The sequence below is a fragment of the Nyctibius grandis genome, chromosome 28 (genome assembly GCF_013368605.1).
Source record: "Nyctibius grandis isolate bNycGra1 chromosome 28, bNycGra1.pri, whole genome shotgun sequence".
Classification (NCBI taxonomy): Eukaryota; Metazoa; Chordata; class Aves; order Nyctibiiformes; family Nyctibiidae; genus Nyctibius; species Nyctibius grandis.
This window is the reverse complement of record NC_090685.1, coordinates 1,752,266-1,768,686: the sequence shown is the minus strand read 5'-3', so window position 1 is coordinate 1,768,686 and position 16,421 is coordinate 1,752,266. Positions and strand designations below refer to the sequence as shown.

At 48.5% G+C, this 16,421-nt stretch overlaps 1 protein-coding gene across 1 annotated transcript in view; it reads right to left on the bottom strand.

The window, feature by feature from the left end:
- Nucleotides 1-13,952, bottom strand: part of AHCY (adenosylhomocysteinase) — a 28,863-nt gene extending 14,911 nt beyond the window's left edge. Inside the window, exons 1-5 of the mRNA XM_068419613.1 lie at nt 13,851-13,952; nt 11,839-12,029; nt 8,891-8,966; nt 6,902-7,054; nt 615-727 (exon numbers count right to left, since the gene is read on the bottom strand). Of these exons, the coding sequence (XP_068275714.1) occupies nt 615-727; nt 6,902-7,054; nt 8,891-8,966; nt 11,839-12,029; nt 13,851-13,878 (561 nt within the window). The 5' untranslated portion in view covers nt 13,879-13,952. The remainder of the gene's footprint in view (nt 1-614; nt 728-6,901; nt 7,055-8,890; nt 8,967-11,838; nt 12,030-13,850) is intronic.
- Between the last annotated feature and the right edge of the window lie 2,469 nt (nt 13,953-16,421).

Sequence of the window (16,421 nt, the reverse complement as noted above, 5' to 3'; positions counted from 1 at the left end):
ATAAACCTTAAGTGCATTTGAAATTCCCACTATAATTCATCTCCATCCAAGAGCACTAGTACCCTTTAAACACCATTCCCCCTCAATTCACCCCTCATCCCTCAATTCACCATGATTGGTCTTGGGAAGCCGTAATACAGCTAAGCAGGGAATAAATACCTCCTACCCTATCCTTTGCAACCGCTGCTCGCAGAGATACCTTGTCAGATCAACCGACCTTCACCAGCCACAAGCTCATGTCGTTCACACTCTTTTCCAGCTGGTACCTGCCACTTACCTGTGGGCTTTAAGCTACTCAGAGTGAGGACATGCCCCTTGCCACAGGAACTGACTGCACCCCAGGAGCCATGACTTCCAAAGGTGTTTTCATATTATTAAAATGCAGAAGAATGCATGTCCTTACACACAATGTCCTGATGTTCTGACAACAGGGTATTTACAATGGCATGTCCCATTAGAGACCTCGTGGGCTCACTTCAAGGATACGGTGAAAATCTGTTCAGTACCAGGTCAAGAACAGCTCAGTAAGAGAAGGAATACTTGCATGGGAATGACAACATCCCAACACCAAACTGGTCAGACAGCAGAACAGAGAAGGGCTCTAGCTGCATTACCTTGGTGACAGAATCGTTAACATTGATAGCTGGCACTTTCAGGGTCCCATTGGCCTTCATCTTGTACAGGTTGTGAACTCCGGTGGTTGTCTCTTCTGAAATACCTCTAATTCCTGTGGGAAGAGTAAAAGGATTCACCTCAGCTGGAGTTAACACTGCTGCAAACCAACATATCCAGGTGCTGGGTGCATCCTCCAGAGGCCTAAGTTAAACAAACCCTTTGCAGGAAGCCAGGAAGAGATGAGAACCTTCACTTGGACCCTCAAACAGTAGTTTGACATTTCAAACCAGTTTCTTCCCCCACAAGGCAAATAAAAAGAGCAGGACAAAATATTCTTTGGAAAAATGGAAGGGACCAGCTCTAGACCAAGTGATTAGGAAAGACCCCACTCTAATCTTTCTCACAAAATGATCAAAACACTCTTCTGCAAAAAGGGCGAGATGTTCACCTCAGTGATGTTTCTACAGCATAGTCCATTCTTGCAAGGTGATACCTAAATAACCACACTTAAATCTAAGCACTTGGATCAACTGAAAGTAAAAAAAGAAATCAAATACACAGTTCATCATTCCCAATCCTCCTGTTCTAATCAACTTAAGCTCTAATTAAACAGCTGACACGCCCCCTAAATCTGGATACTAGCCACATGAAACTTCAGTTTCATGGGTATTACCAGCACAATCAAAAAACATTATTTCAAATATATTCTTCTTTGAAAATAGTCTAGGAGGCAGAGACCAGAGATAAAGGAGAGTCTAGAAACACCAACATCATATAATGGACTAAGATCCTGATAACACAGGAACTGTCATGGGGTTACCTGGCTCCACATGACACCAAAAAGCCAAATCTGTAAAGGTGCACCCTGCTTTAAGGGTCCTGACTCTTTGTGGACCTTTTGACAGCAGCCAATTGTTCAGAAGTGGTATCACTGCACGTAACTTGTGGATACTTTTCCTCTCTGATGTCTCAGTAATATCTCATTGTATACAAACTGTCTAGTTGCTACACTGGGCAACACCCTGATTACTTAGAAAGCCTGTGTGCACAAAAAGGTACATAATTTATGACAATCAGAATAAATCTGAAACTAAACTACCCAGTCTGGCTGAATCTCCACTGCAGAGGATATGGTAATCCTCTGGTAAACAAACAAAAAATCTGTTTGTTCTTTAAGGGCTGGAGGCATACTGCAAGACAATTATTTTGTTGAAGTATGAACTATTGGGGGAAAATAAAGGAATTCTGCTAAACCAGGCTGAAACCACCAACACGAGCAACATCTCTATAAAGAGGTCCATGTGGCACTTGGAGCTAATTCAGATTCACAAGAAAAGAGAAAATATGAAAACAATGAAGACCAAGTTCTAGATACACCAGATTTATGCAGAGAAGATATTGCCCCTCCAGGCAAGTGACCTCTCACATTGACCTCAATAAAATTTTAAGGATGCTCATAAGCAAAATAGCTCTACAGTCATTTTGATAGAAAAACTCTGAAAAATAAACATTCATAATTTTTTCTGTTCAGGCCCTTTTACTGATAAAGCAGGTGACAGCCCAGGTTATCCTCTGTGAGTGCACATGGACAGAAATACTGCTCCTTTTTGTGTCACTTTTCTTAATTCCTCTCCCTCACTGTGTAACACATAGTCACTCCCAACTCCTACATGTATTTTTTTATCCACACTCTATCCACAGCTCTCCTAGTATTTCAGAAAGGTGAGCACTACCCTTCCTAGGTCACACATAGCAAAAGCAGAGGGGCCAAAGGACTAGCCCACGATCACCAGCCAGCAGCAATGGCAGGGCTCCTCAACCACAGCCCACACACCCCCGCAGCAGCTGGTATTACTTTAGGGATGGGCAAGTGGGAACCATCAACAACAACCCCCAGCAAAATCCTAAAAATCATTTATGTAGCCTGTTAATTCTGGGTATCAAAGAGAAGTGTCCAAGTGTCCCTACCTCCCCAGCCACCAAGACCTATGAGATGTTCATAGGGTGAAGAATCACCTCTCTGAAGGGCATGCAGAACAGTCGTCACTGTTGGGAGCAACAGCATCAGCGCAGCCCAAGGAGGGACCGGGACCAAAGCTCACGAGATCAGCACCTCCAGGGGAGCAGCTGGCTTTGCCCCCAGAGGACAAACCAAGAGGTCAGCCACCCGAGGGGCCTGCAGGCTCCGGGGTGGCTCCTGGAGGCCAGACCAGGACCCTGCAAGAGCACCAGTGCACAGCAAGGCCAGAGAGTGTGTTTCAGATGCACAGGTACCTGCACCCTCCGGGCACCCCGGGGTGCTGTGCCTCCCGGGCATGGCTCCCGAGCAGGCAGCAGGGGCACAGCTCCTGGAAGAAGGCAGGCAGGTGCTTTGTCCCAAAACCCTTTGGGTTTCAGCTGCCTGGCCGGAACAAGAGCCACGTGACAGCCACCGGGAACCCAGGGGCTCAGGTCACCCCCCCCAGCAAGGCAGGAGAACGGGGAATCCCAGATTTGTACCAGAGCTCAGTGAAGTGAGAAGGAATAAAGCTCGTTAAAGTCAGCTTCCCAGTTCACACCGCCCCGTAGCACCGCCCCCACCCAGGGACCCCCCCAGTCACACTCCACACGTGAAGATGCCACTAGAACCCCCCCACCTGCCCTCCCCAGTCAGGTCAGCAGCACACAGATGCCGACTCCAGTTCAAACCCACCCCTACAGCTTAAAAAAAAAAAACAAGCTGCAGCTGATCCAAGCCTAGACGACACAAGCCCAGAACATGGACAACTTCGGTTCAAGTCTCCAAGTGCTACTCAAAGTGGTTTTCAAACCAGAATTTGTACAGATGTCTCAATGGAGCCTAAGACAGACAGAGCCATTAAACCTCCCTTTAGCTTCCCAGAGCAGCAGGCAGAAGCACCAGCACTCTGTGTCGCACGAAGGAAATGAGACCAACACCACTAGAAGGAAACAGAGCTTGACTAGGCTGATTCATCTCCACAGAGGTCTGTCTCATCACAGACCTTGCACAGAGCCTTGGGTAACTACACTCCCCACGTGGTTACCTGCAGAGAGAACAAGTTCAGGCTTTAGCATAATTAGGGCTTGCTTGGAGGGCACAGGACAGTTGAAAGAACATCACCTGGTGCACAGTGAAATACAGCATCTGCAGTAAGTCTCCCAAAAGTATCGATTTTCCAGCACAACTGCCTAGATCAAGTACAATCACCCCCTTGTGAAGGAAATGTGGAGTCACCATCTCTGGATGTGTTTAAGAAAAGACTGGACATGGCACTCAGTGCCATGGTCTAGTTGACATGGTGGTGTCAGGGCAATGGTTGGACTTGATGATCCCAGAGGGCTCTTCCAACCTGACTGATTCTGTGATTCTGATTCTGTGAAATCTGTGGGAGGTCATGGCAGAAACCTCCTGTTCAAACCTGCCCTTTTTCTTCTGGTCTATCCAGCCACTAGGAGACATACTTGTGATCCTTCAAAAGCTCCCCAGGCTGACATTTCTAAGCTTAGCAGATTGTCTTTAAAATTGCACTAAGCAAACCTCATATCATGTACACCAGCAGCTTCCCTTCCCTGAAGACCACCTGCCTACCTGCCGCCCCCAGGTGACACTTAGACCCCCAGGTCTAAACTACTTTGCAGCTCCAAGTGACTTAAGTGGCTGGAGAACAGCAAAGGGCCTACAACAAGGAAAAGGTTGAATTAAAGTGAAAAAGCCTTGCTAAACACTCAGAGCTGCTTTGCTTCCCTGTATTTCTTACCTGATCAATGAGCAAGTCTGCATCAATGCGTCACAAATGATCCAATATTCTCCACCCCTTCTCAACAGTAGTCAAAGGATGCCAAGGACCTCCCTTGCAGGAGTTCAGATGACTTTCTCCTTTGTTCAATTCTAGTTTTCCCCCTCCTACCCTTATTTATCTTGGTTTTAAGGGCATTTAGTTTAGTGGAATAAGCCAATAGTACAAAGGCCATTCTGCTCTCTAACAGCAGATGCGATTAGGGAGAGGGGAAGCTTGCTGACACATCTCCTAGTTGAAGCAGACTTGAGTGAGCCCTACTTTCAACTGTTAGCTGCACACCAGGACTCAACTAACTTCTATTTAAATTACGAGCAGCTGAAGCACAGAAAACAAACAGTTCCCTTTGAAATTAGCCCAGAAAACTGGTCCAGCCTTTAAATGGCAAATGGCACTTTCAGATGCTGCATGCCAGACTGTCTCCTGCGCTCACGATCCAGCCTTTCCACACACTGTGCATGTTCTGCCAATGTTACTCGTGTCCTACCTCTCCCTCAAAGAGGTCAAACATCACCACAAGCCCTTAGGAGATATTAGCCTCTATTATCTTCAAGATACAACAAAATGGTTGCTACACAGCTTCATTTAAGCAGTCTTTGCAGCAAAAGGCTAATCACAGAGCTCAGTTAATTGAGATCAAGACTCTACTCAGTGGGTCCCACTCTGAAAGTTTTGCTGTTTCCAAGGAGCAACGGACTGGAAGGTAAAACGGATCAAGTTCTGTCACCCTCCACAGAGATCAGTCTTAATTAGTTTACTGAACTGCTGCAAGGAGGCTTTTCAGCTACGGTCACTGCAGATAGTGCACACATTTTGGCAAGGGAAATGTTGACAGATACAGCATCCTGCCTAGACTATTTAAAAATCCAGTGAAAAAGCCATTTCTATGGATTTAGGAAGCAACCCCAGGCAGTAGGGATGTTTTTTATCCATGGCAGACTAGAAATGGATGCCAAGACAGGAGACCGTTCAACAGCCATTGCCCTACTGCACTGTACTATACCAGTCCCTTCCACACCAGGAGCACAAGACAAGGAAGAAGGAGCAAAGTGCTGGAGAGGAGAAAGAAGCAGGAAGGCTGGAAGTGTGGAAAGAGCTCAGCACCAGGACATCCAGGAACAGGGACACCAGCTGAGGTGTTGCATGTGCATGGCAGAGAAACAACCCTGAAAAACAAAGAATATGAACATGGAAAATGCATCTTTTGGCCTCTGACAATGCCAGGAAGACAGGGAGGCATGCTCAATTGTGGTATTCCTTGGCTTCAAATGGCAGGAAAGCAAGAGGTCATGAACATCAGACAGAGGCAATCTAGGAAGCAACAGACCTTTGACACAAGAGAGGGGATCCCAGCATGGCTGAGCAGACACCAAAGAAAACCTCTCGTTACAGTTTAAGTAACACAAAGATGTTGACTGTTGGATTACTAATGACATCAGGTTGAAGATGAAGGAGAAAGTGAGGCCTGTCACACAGAAGTTTCCTCTCTTCCTTGTGCCCCTACCCACACGGGCACATGGATCAGGAGCAGCCCCAGACTCCTCTCCTCACACAGCCCTACCCATGGCCTGCCACCTTCAGACTTTTTCCCCGTATGTTCCTCTTAAAGCAGTGCAAGAGTCACAGGAGAGCTGATCCAGGAGGCTTCTACAGCTACCTCACCTCTACAGACCAAGAATGTACATCAGTACACCCCACTATCAGTTCAGTTTCCACCCTGTATCACCATCCACTTTTCTTCACATCCCAGATCAAACGTGCCCTTTAGCAACACTGGGCATCTGTGGCTTGCAGCAGTGCAGACGATGGATGCTGGCAGAGCTAAGGAGAATCTGTCATACTCGCCAGACACAGATCAGCCTGCTACTGCAAGTCATGCCAAATTCTCTGCAGATAAATCTTTTTACATAAACATGCGATAGCAAAACCACACTGATCTGTTTTCAGTTTTTCTAACTTCACTGTACATAATAAGTCATCGAAGCAAGAGTCCCTATCCTGACTCCATCAGCATCTTCGCTGACATAAATTGGATGAGTTAGCCTTGTAGTTTATATAAGGTAGAAGACAGTTCCCTTTCCAAGAAAAACTACAGGTTGTCATGACTTCATCCAGAGGTGCACTAAGAGGATGGGGAAGAAAAAGCATTAATATTAAAAATATTAATTGCAAGCAGACATTAAGCAATTCTAAAACAAAGCTCATCTCCAGGGAGCTTCTGGCAAGTCAGTAGTACCACTGGTCATTCTCAGGTAATGGGCACTGCGAAGGATGGCCAGAACAGGTCACTGTAGCTTATATACTACAGTGCATAGATGGAAATAGCTCCTACAGGTAACATTCTGGTCTTGGGCTGTAAGCAATTTTCACAGACTCGTTCACAGCCCGTTTGCACATGCCTGTCTCTTCCCCCACCCCTTTTACACAAGCAGGGAATTCCTGCAGAAACAGAAGCAGAACTGTGCCTGACAAAACAAAGTACAAGTCACCTTTCAAGAGCTGTGGGTATTTGGTATGAACTAGGTTGGTAAGATCTCCACCATCATCCAAAATCATGTTGAGGGGTTGCCCATCCTTGAAGTACAGGGTCTGCTCAATGCACCACAGATATTCCTCGTCGGTCTCCCCTTTCCAGGCAAACACTACACAGGAACAAACACACACAATTAGCTGGTTTCTTACTCAGCATGTAGTAAAGAAGCCAAAGGAGGATTTCGTCAGCAGCTGTCAGTGGCAGAGCCAACAAACAGATGATTATCTGTGCCTGCAGGCCAGAAAATACATTTGCATTGAAAACAGATCTCAGAATGAGCAGAAGTGAAATCACTTTGCTTTCTGTTCCAGGCCATGAACTTGGTCAAAATTTTGAGACTTCATTGCTCTCCTTATTCTTCTTCCATGTTAAGAGGGAGAAGGCAAAGCAAACTAAAGCAGACTCACATCCCCAACAGCCCACTTGCTCCCCTAATACATTCTATGTTACCAGGAATTAGAGAGAGCCACTGGATATATTGATATAGACAAATGAAAACATAACTATAGCATTTTCTAGCACAGCAGAAAAGAGACTCAACTTTAGCATGAGCTAAACACCAGACTACAAACTCTTCAGTAACTTTGAGTTTAAATTCTAGTCTCTAGCACAGCACTAAAATCCAAGCTGCCGTGCCTTGTCTGCTCTTATTAGGGTATATTTCCACATCAGAACATCTACCACCAGCAACATGCTGCAAGCACTAGCATGTTGTATCTAGCAGTGTTTTTGCCTTTGCAGGCATTTGTACTGGCTTCATGCTGTGCTTGAGCCTCAGTGGTACTCAGCCATTCAAGCACATATTAGGCACATGACTTACATACCCCAACATTTGGCTAAATTGTCGTGTTTTCACTGTTCACACAGAAAACTAACTCTTGAGCCGCAAAGAGCCAACCATGCAATTACCCCTTCTGAAGAAATGCACATCAGTATCTCACACTGTATCCAGCGGATCAGCATTCCTCCAAGGTCTCGTAAATTCAGTATGTGAAGTGTAATATTACCAAAAAGAGCAAATTCCACAAAACAAGGATACCAAGGGCAGAGGTCAAAAACTTAGACAAACACTCTACCTGTAAACTGCTCTGCAGTTGAGTGTTGGGTGTTGAGAGCAGGGAGGAAGGCAATATACTAGCATCAAATCTAGCGAGCCCCACCTGCAGCTAGTAATGCCAAAGGAGCTGATGAAGGGACCACCTTCTTCTGTTACCACAGCTGGGGAAAGACTTGTGGCAATACCTAATTATAACAGAAATGAAAGACACCTCCCAAAGCAAAGAACCAGGCTGCCAGAAATCAGATTCAGCCTCTGCCAACACGCAGGCTCAGGCCATACAGTTTCCAGCACAGAGCCCTGAGGACTGTACGTCCCTAAGCTGGGTAACACAGCAGACAGCTTAATGTGTTCATACTGATCTGCAAGGAATTGATCTTTGTTGGAAGGTGACAGTAACAAAACAGCAGCATCCTGACAAACTGCTTCAGGGATATTAGGCAGCGACACAGCTGGCCTAGCTCTAGCCTTAAAATATCTTCAGTGTTGACTCTGTCACTGTAACAGGCACACTGCAGTTAAGATCCTTTCCCCAACCCCTATTTAGCACCAAGCTTGCTGGAAAGCATCAAACACCTCCATCTACACACACCTACACACCAATCTATTTAATTACCCAGCCCATTCAATCATCTTAATGACCAGGCTTAAGGCTGGTAACATACAGCCAGGCTCTTTCATAGCCTAACACCAGCCACTGTCAGGAGTGCAGTCTGATGCAATGCAGCTTGAATCAAATGTCCTATTTTGTAACAATCACTGCTTTTGATGGGCTATTTCTGTCCTGAAGCTTGTTCAGAAGAGCTTAATTTGCACACAGTTTGATTTAGGTAGAACAGGCAGTACACCCCAACTCATCAGAGCCAAATAAGAACACAGAAAACTTACCAGGGATACCAGCTTTTGCAATAGCAGCTGCAGCATGGTCCTGAGTGGAGAAAATGTTGCAGCTTGACCATTGTACCTGGAAAACAACCCAAGTTTTGTTTGCTGAACAAAGTTCTAAGATATCAGGCACCCTCTTCCAGACACAGGAGTTAAAAAGGGAGCAAGAGCAGAAAGGCATATTAGTGCAGATTCCTCCCTTTCTCAGTAGCTCTGCAAAGTTATGGTGAAAACTAAGTATCTGACTAGGCCAGGGAAAATAATGTCACTTTGGCAGAGAATGTAATGGAGCTTTAGCTATGCCACATTTTCAGCCATCTCCTTACCCACAAGAGCTTCTGCCAGACAGCCAGAGCGTACATTCAGCTATAGATCTTCAGGACGTGCACAGCAGGGTGGGTTTCGAAAGTTTTGGTCAATGAAGTTCAGATTTTCACAACAGCCACATAGCAAGTGTCCACTGAGGGATACGGACATGCAGCAACACACCTGCTGGCACTCAGGCGAGTCAGAAACACAGCTGAAACACTACACTCAACCAACAGGCATTCTCCAAGATTATGCTCACCCAGCTCCCACTCTGTGCTCCAGTCATGGAAGCTTTTCCAGCTGAGCTAAGCGTTTTCCACACAGATTTCATAACTAGGCTCAGGCACCTAGAAAAGCAACAGCATGTTGCTGAGTTGAATTGAAAAGTATCTGCATACTACTGCAGCTCCCCAGCGAGCACAGACACCACCACATCCCAGAGCCACAGACAAGTGCTCATGCTGTTCCCTACAGGGCTGACTGGCAGGTATTTGCATGCTTATTTGTAACAGACCTTGAAGAGGGAAGGCAATAAGGCATAAACCTTCAGCCTGTTTTCAGATACTCATCCCACTTTATCAAGAACTGACACTTCAAAGTAAGGGCTGCAGTAGGAAGCGCCTCATCTGAGCCTACACAATCAACACTTGTCAGTGAAAACACATCTGGAAGGAACACAGGAAAACTGAATTCCTGACCTTAAGCACTGCACCTCCTCACCTGGGTTCTTCTAATCTCCCTCCATTCCAGTACGGATTACATGAGGTATCATGAAATTCAAAGTATACAGAATACCTATGTATTGTTTACACTTCAAGCACTTGATCGAAGACATAGGCCACTTCAGCTCTGCATCCTCAGATCTGTAATACCAGTTTGTGATAATGGCACAGACCCTAGAATAACTGGCATACCTGATGGGCTCAGAGCCTAATATTTATATCACTGGTTGTGAAGAGGATGCATTTTTATTACAATTTTAGAACTTATACTCTGAGGCACAGAGTGTTTCTTCTATCTTTGCTAACATAGCCAGAAAAGGGATAGCAAGATTATTATGCCACAGTGAGCTACATCCTCATTATGTAGGGTACGGTTTCACCAGAGTTTCACTTCTCTCTCCTGGGCACCCAAGTTCTGGCAGAATGGATGAACGAGGGCTGAACACAAACTGAAGTAAAAGTCTAAACTAACATGCAGGTATCAGGACAAGGAAGGAGCTAGTGCAACAGCACACATCTTAAAGGCACAACCATAACTTGTGCTTAGAGGAACCAAGTCTCTGCAGGTACCTCCCTGAATGACTTGGATGAATCCCCTACAACACTGATTCGGGGTTGTGCTCAGACTAAAGCAGCTTGGCAATGTTTAAGTAAGCACACAGCTGCTCCCTAGGTCAGCCAAACTGGGATACAGCAACCAACAGGAGCAGCAAGGAGCTTCCCAAATTTCAGTGGCTACTGCTTTCTTTTAAATCCTGTGGAGGGACAAGAGTTTCATACACAGAGTAGTTGGAATAAAGCCAGGACTGTACCTCTACATCAAAGCCCTCCTTCAGCACTGCACCATGTGCAACCACAGAAGAGCTCCGACCAGGCTGAAGAACACCTGCACAACAGCACATACCTTGCCCAGGCTCACCTGGCATGCTGTATAGACCTACACCCTCCACCTTTTGAGGAAATGCCTTAGCTGCTACAAAGAGAGAGCTTCTTCCCCTTCTCCCAGTGACTTTTATCAGCATGACACTGCTCAGCTCTTTTAACCATTCTTAGGGAGGGATCCCATATAGGACATCTCTGGGCATCCTGAGTTCAGGCAGCTAAGCTTCAGGAAGAAGGAATTTCAGATCACATACATACTTAACATAAACCCTCGTCATGTTCTCAGCTCCCTGCTCAGCAAGAAAGCTACATGAATCTGCTCAGATACCTGGCTCTCCTCATGCCCTGTACAGCGAACACTCAGCCGTGATGTTTGGACTTCACTCAGCAAGCCAGGCAGAGGACACAATGCAGTAAATGGCTTATAAGTATCTCAGTCTTTAACATGGACCAGGGTAACTGGTCCATAGTCACAGAACAAATTCAAAGTTAGTGGAGTACCCAGCCCTTGATCACTGAACCACACTGCCTCCCTGCTGTGCTCCTGCACAGCTCAAGGGCCAGCATGAACTCTCAGAAAGCTTCATTAGTTTTTGCTGACTTTACCAGGGCACGGTGTGGTTCTTAATACAGGCTAATCTGTGCTGGAGGCAGCATTACCAGCAACAGCACTGCATGCCCAAGCACAACAAAACTGCGTGGGAGCAGCATTTGGCACCACTGCTCAGGGTTGCTGTGCACACAGCTGACAGAGCTGCTAAAGCCAGCGACCCAGCCCAAAATGGGCACTCATGAAGATGCAGCTTGTCCAGAGGGAAGACACATACCACGTCCCAGAGGTGCATGCAGTACAAGTGACAAGCTTTTTGCTTAAGGAGAGAAGACATAATTCATCCACCCAGGGATTGCAGCACAGTCTCTTCCAAAAAGTACAGACATTTGCCAGGATCCCCTAAGGAAGTTATACAAGCAGCAGCAGTGCCCCAGGCAGAGCATTACCTAAGAGCTTGCTGAAGGAGAAACACAGAGACACTTTACCTCAGCTCCCAGCTCTAGAAGGGTCTCTATGAGAACTGCTGTCTGCACAGTCATATGAAGGCAACCAGCGATACGTGCCCCTTTCAGCGGCTTTGATGCAGCGTACATCTCCCGCATCTTCATCAGCCCTGGCATCTCATTCTCTGCAATCTCGATGGCCTTGCGACCCCAGTCTGCAAGGCTGATGTCAGCTGCAAGAGAAAGAGGACAGGTGTCAAGAGCTTAAATAGCTGAGACCTTGGTATCTGTTCACACACTTGTGGACAGGCATTGGCTGCAACAGCTGAACTGAACACCCAGCAACAGCTGGGAGACAGAGCTGGGGGAAAAATGGACCCTACCCCAGTTACTCTCTGTTTTTTTACTATGGTACACAGGCTTTCAAACAAGTTTAGCCCAAACTTAACAGCCCCTCTGAAAAGAGTGTGCTCCTGTATGAGCATATTAATCAACTGTGATATAGGACACAGACATCCTGAGGCCCATTCATTCAGTAAGCCCCAGCCTTAAGCACTCCTTACAGATATGCCCAAGGGTCTCACACTTCCCATAGAGATTTCCTTCCACTGTATTAAGACTTGCATGTGGGGAGGCTGCTTGGATGGCAATAGCCTCCCCACGTGAGAGCACTCATAGCATGCTCCCTGCCAAGCCCAGCCCAGCTCACTGTAAGAGCCAAGCTGCAGGGCTCCTAACCCCTTGGATCCACAAAGATCATTTTCAAGGCATCACAACTACCTTAGTTACAAGTCTCCTTTCTGCCTTTGTAAAAAGGATCTATAGGAGAAAAGTTCAGCAAAAACTGAACAAAAGAGACTTCCGACAGGCTAGCTCGGGGTAGAAAATACCAGACTCGCCATGGATGTCTGACTCCAGTCTTAGAAAGGCAAGGGTCAAAGAGCTAATGCCCAGGTGCACCACTTTGCAGCATCAGCCAACACCGAGAGTCCCTCTTACTTGGTTAGCTCCTCCAGAGATTTCAGTTTACCATTTCACTTAAGAACACATCCAGATACTTTTCTTTCACCCACCTAGTGAACACAGGCCGCTTAAAGCCCTCGGGAACACTAGGACCTCACAGCCAGACTGCTGTGTTTAATACAGACAAGCTAATTGCATTTTGCTCCAGAATGAAGCCTAAGGGCCACTGAAGCTGTTGCCTACACTGCAGCTGCCTGGTGCACAGCCTTTCCACCCACAGGGCACTGAAAAAAGCCCAGGCAATGAAAGGACCATGGAAAAAAACTATCAAGGTGGTGGTGGGGGTGTCTTGAATCTCACCCCTCTTAAGGGCTCGGTAGTTTTACCAAGGCTGCTTAAAAATATATCCTGCAGTATTTCAGGTTCATAGCCTCCCAGGCAAATCATTAATGAATCTGAGCCTTATAGATTAATGTCCTTCTCTTCGAACTTAGCCTTCAAAGAACACACAACTCTTTACAAAAATTAATTTTTTTTGTGGAGTTTCAGGTCGACAAAAAATCCCGCCAAAATCTTCAGGGAAAAGCGTAACAGGTCCCAGGTTTAAAGACACTTCGGGAGTCAAAACCTGTCCCAGGCGAAGGGCTCCCGGTGGGCAGCCGGAGGGGAAGGTCTGGGGACGGGGCAGCCGGGCTCGCCCGTGGGCTGCGGGGCGGGACGGCAGCAGAATCGCGGGGGGAAACCCCACTCGTGCGGCGCTGCGGAGAGTGACAGCGGCTCCAGGGAGCGGGGGCAGCCCCCGAGGGCCCCCCCTCCCTTCTCCGCGGGTATTTCAGCAGCGCAGCCCTGCCCCACAGCGCAGGGGGGATTTCGGGCTTGGATCGCTGCCTGCCCCGCTCCCCGCCCCCCGCGGCCGCACGGCAGGCGGCAGCTGCCATCTTTCCCCCGCCGCCGCATCCAGCCGTGGCACCGGGGCTCCCCGGCGCGGCCGCGGCCCGGCCCCGCCATGCCAGGCGCACCGCGCTTGGCCCGGCCGCGGGGGAGCCGCCAGAGCCCCGCGGAGGCGGGCCGGGCCCGGGGCTCGCACTCACCCACTTTGTACGGCAGCCTGTCCGACATGCTGGCGGGCCGCGGCAGCCGGCGGAAGAGGAGGAGGAGAAGGCAGCGGCCGCCCCGAGCGCGCTTTAAGTAGAGGCGGTGCCGCCGCCTGCGTGGGGCGGGGCGGAGCCGGCATGTGCGCGCTGAGGCCTGGCCGGGCCGGCCGCCCCCGGGGTCGTGGGGCCGGGCCGGCCGCGGATCCGCCTCCTCCGCGGCCAGAGAGGGTCCCGGAGGCCCTGCTGCTTGGGCTGTCGCCAGAAGCTGCCCTCCTCCGCACCCAGTACCACAGCGGGCTCCAGAGGCCTCCTCAGCCCCTGGGGCCAGAGTGAGCCCCAGCCCCAGGCCAGGGCAGGCTCTGTCACCCACTGGGACCTGCAGCGGCTCCGCCACCATCGGTGCCAGGACAGGCCCTGGTCCCCAGTACCAGATCTGGCCACGGGGCCCCTGCGGGCACTGGCCAGGCAGCACACCCTGGCCCACTCTCCTGGGAGGCTCCCCAAAGGATCCCACGAGTTCGTTGGCGTAGGCAGTTACTCTCTGGCTGTCTCTCTTACTGTTAACTCCGTTATTGTTTAGCACACATCCAGGGCTAAACAATAACCAGTTGTTCTCTCACCCAATGTTCCCTCCCTGACAGAGAAAGGGAATTGGGAAAAGGAGGGAGACTCATGGGTTGAAATTTAAACAGATTTAATAAAATAAGAAAACCAATATCAATACTAATACAAAAGACACAAAATTATACTGAGCCCATAGAGTAGTGGCAAGTCCCTCCAGGGATCACCAGGAGGCAAAGATCCCCAGCAAGATTTCCCATTAATAGTGAACGTGATGTTAATGTTATAGAATACACTTGTGGGCCAGCCTGGGTCAGCTGCCCCGGCTTTCACTGCTAATGACCTCGATCACCGTACCACAGCTGGCCACAAACTGAAACAAAATGTAACAGAAAATTGATTCCATAATTTTATCCCCACGAAACGAGGACAGTGGCGTACGGACCCTTCGCTGCAGCAGGGCCGAGGACAGCATACAACTCAGCCAGTCAGGCCTGCGAGGCGGGGCAGCGCACTGGGGAGATGCCACGCAGACAGAGCCGAGACGCGGTGCCTGAGTCGCTCTATCAGCCTGGACCTTGGACTTGGCTGCGGCCTGTTCCTCTTTCCAGCCTACGGCCGGTTTGCCAGGTGCAGGGCAGGAACAACGGGGGCAGCCTCCCAGACCCTGCCCCTGGCCCCAGCCAATGCCTGCTGCACACGCAGGAGGCAGAGCCCCGCTTCAGCCTTGTCTGGGGGTCACGTGCACATTCGCTCCTGTTCTAACATCTGAAGTACATTTTTCATAAGCCTCAGTCATAAACTGGGGCGAACTTTGCAACCAGGGTGTTATACCTCTCTTCTTTTGTCTGTGAAATATTCAAAAGTGGAGATTTTCTCATACTTAGCCATAAATTCTCACTGAATTATTTTGCAAAGTTTGAAACAATTCTCAGTGCAGAGTTCACCCTGACACTCCAACTCACACTGCTCCCCATATATGAGGTTCAGTATTTGTTATCTGAGCAGCAGCTGATCTTCAGTGACCAGTCCTACAGTGAACAGTCCACAGAAGTCCCAGTAGGAAACCTACAGCCAGCACAAGTGCAAGTGGTAGCGTTTGTGTTTGATATTCAGAGGGCTGCAGGCGCACTAGCACACCTGGTCCCATTACAAGCAGTTCTATAAAACAAAAGGTGCCCAAAGGAGTAGCATGTCTGTTCCCCTGGGACAGGTTCATCTATGTCAGTGATGCTTTCACTGGTTAACATCACCAACAACCTTTTAGTCACAGCTCGAATGAGCTGGCTCACCGCAGCAGGACAGGAGTTAGGGCTCTGGCAATTCCCCACCACTCATCTGAGACACCAAGGTTGTATTGCTGGCAGACTGCAGTTTCTGCATGCTCCTGCACGCCTGCCTCTGCCAAGAGGCAAACAGGGGACTTCCCAACAGCCTGATGTTATACAGTGTGACCTAAGGGCAGCAGAGTGCTCCAAATGTGCCTTGCGTTAGGTGTCAGCCTGCAGCCTCCCTAGCAAACCTGATCATCAGTTTGTCAATTATAGTCAATGTCTTTATGCACTAACCCACGGCAACCCCTACACATAAAATGTCTTTCCTAAATTAATGAGCAAGGCCAGAAAGAGACATCATTTCATATAAGAACCTCACTGCAAGAAAGACCTTGAGGTGCTGGAGCGAGTCCAGAGAAGGGCAACGAAGCTGGTAAAGGGTCTGGAGCACAAGTCTGATGAGAAGCGGCTGAGGGACCTGGGGGTGTTTAGTCTGGAGAAAAGGGGGCTGAGAGGAGACCTGATCGCTTTCTGCAACTACCTGAAAGGAGGGTGTAGTGAGGTGGGTGTTGGTCTCTTCTCCCAGGTAACAAGTGACAGGACGAGAGGAAATGGCCTCAAGTTGCACCAGGGGAGGTTTAGATTGGAGATCAGGGAAAAATTTCTGCACCGAAAGGTTTGTCAAGGATTGGAACAGGCTGCCCAGGGCAGTGGTGGAGTCACCATCCCTGGA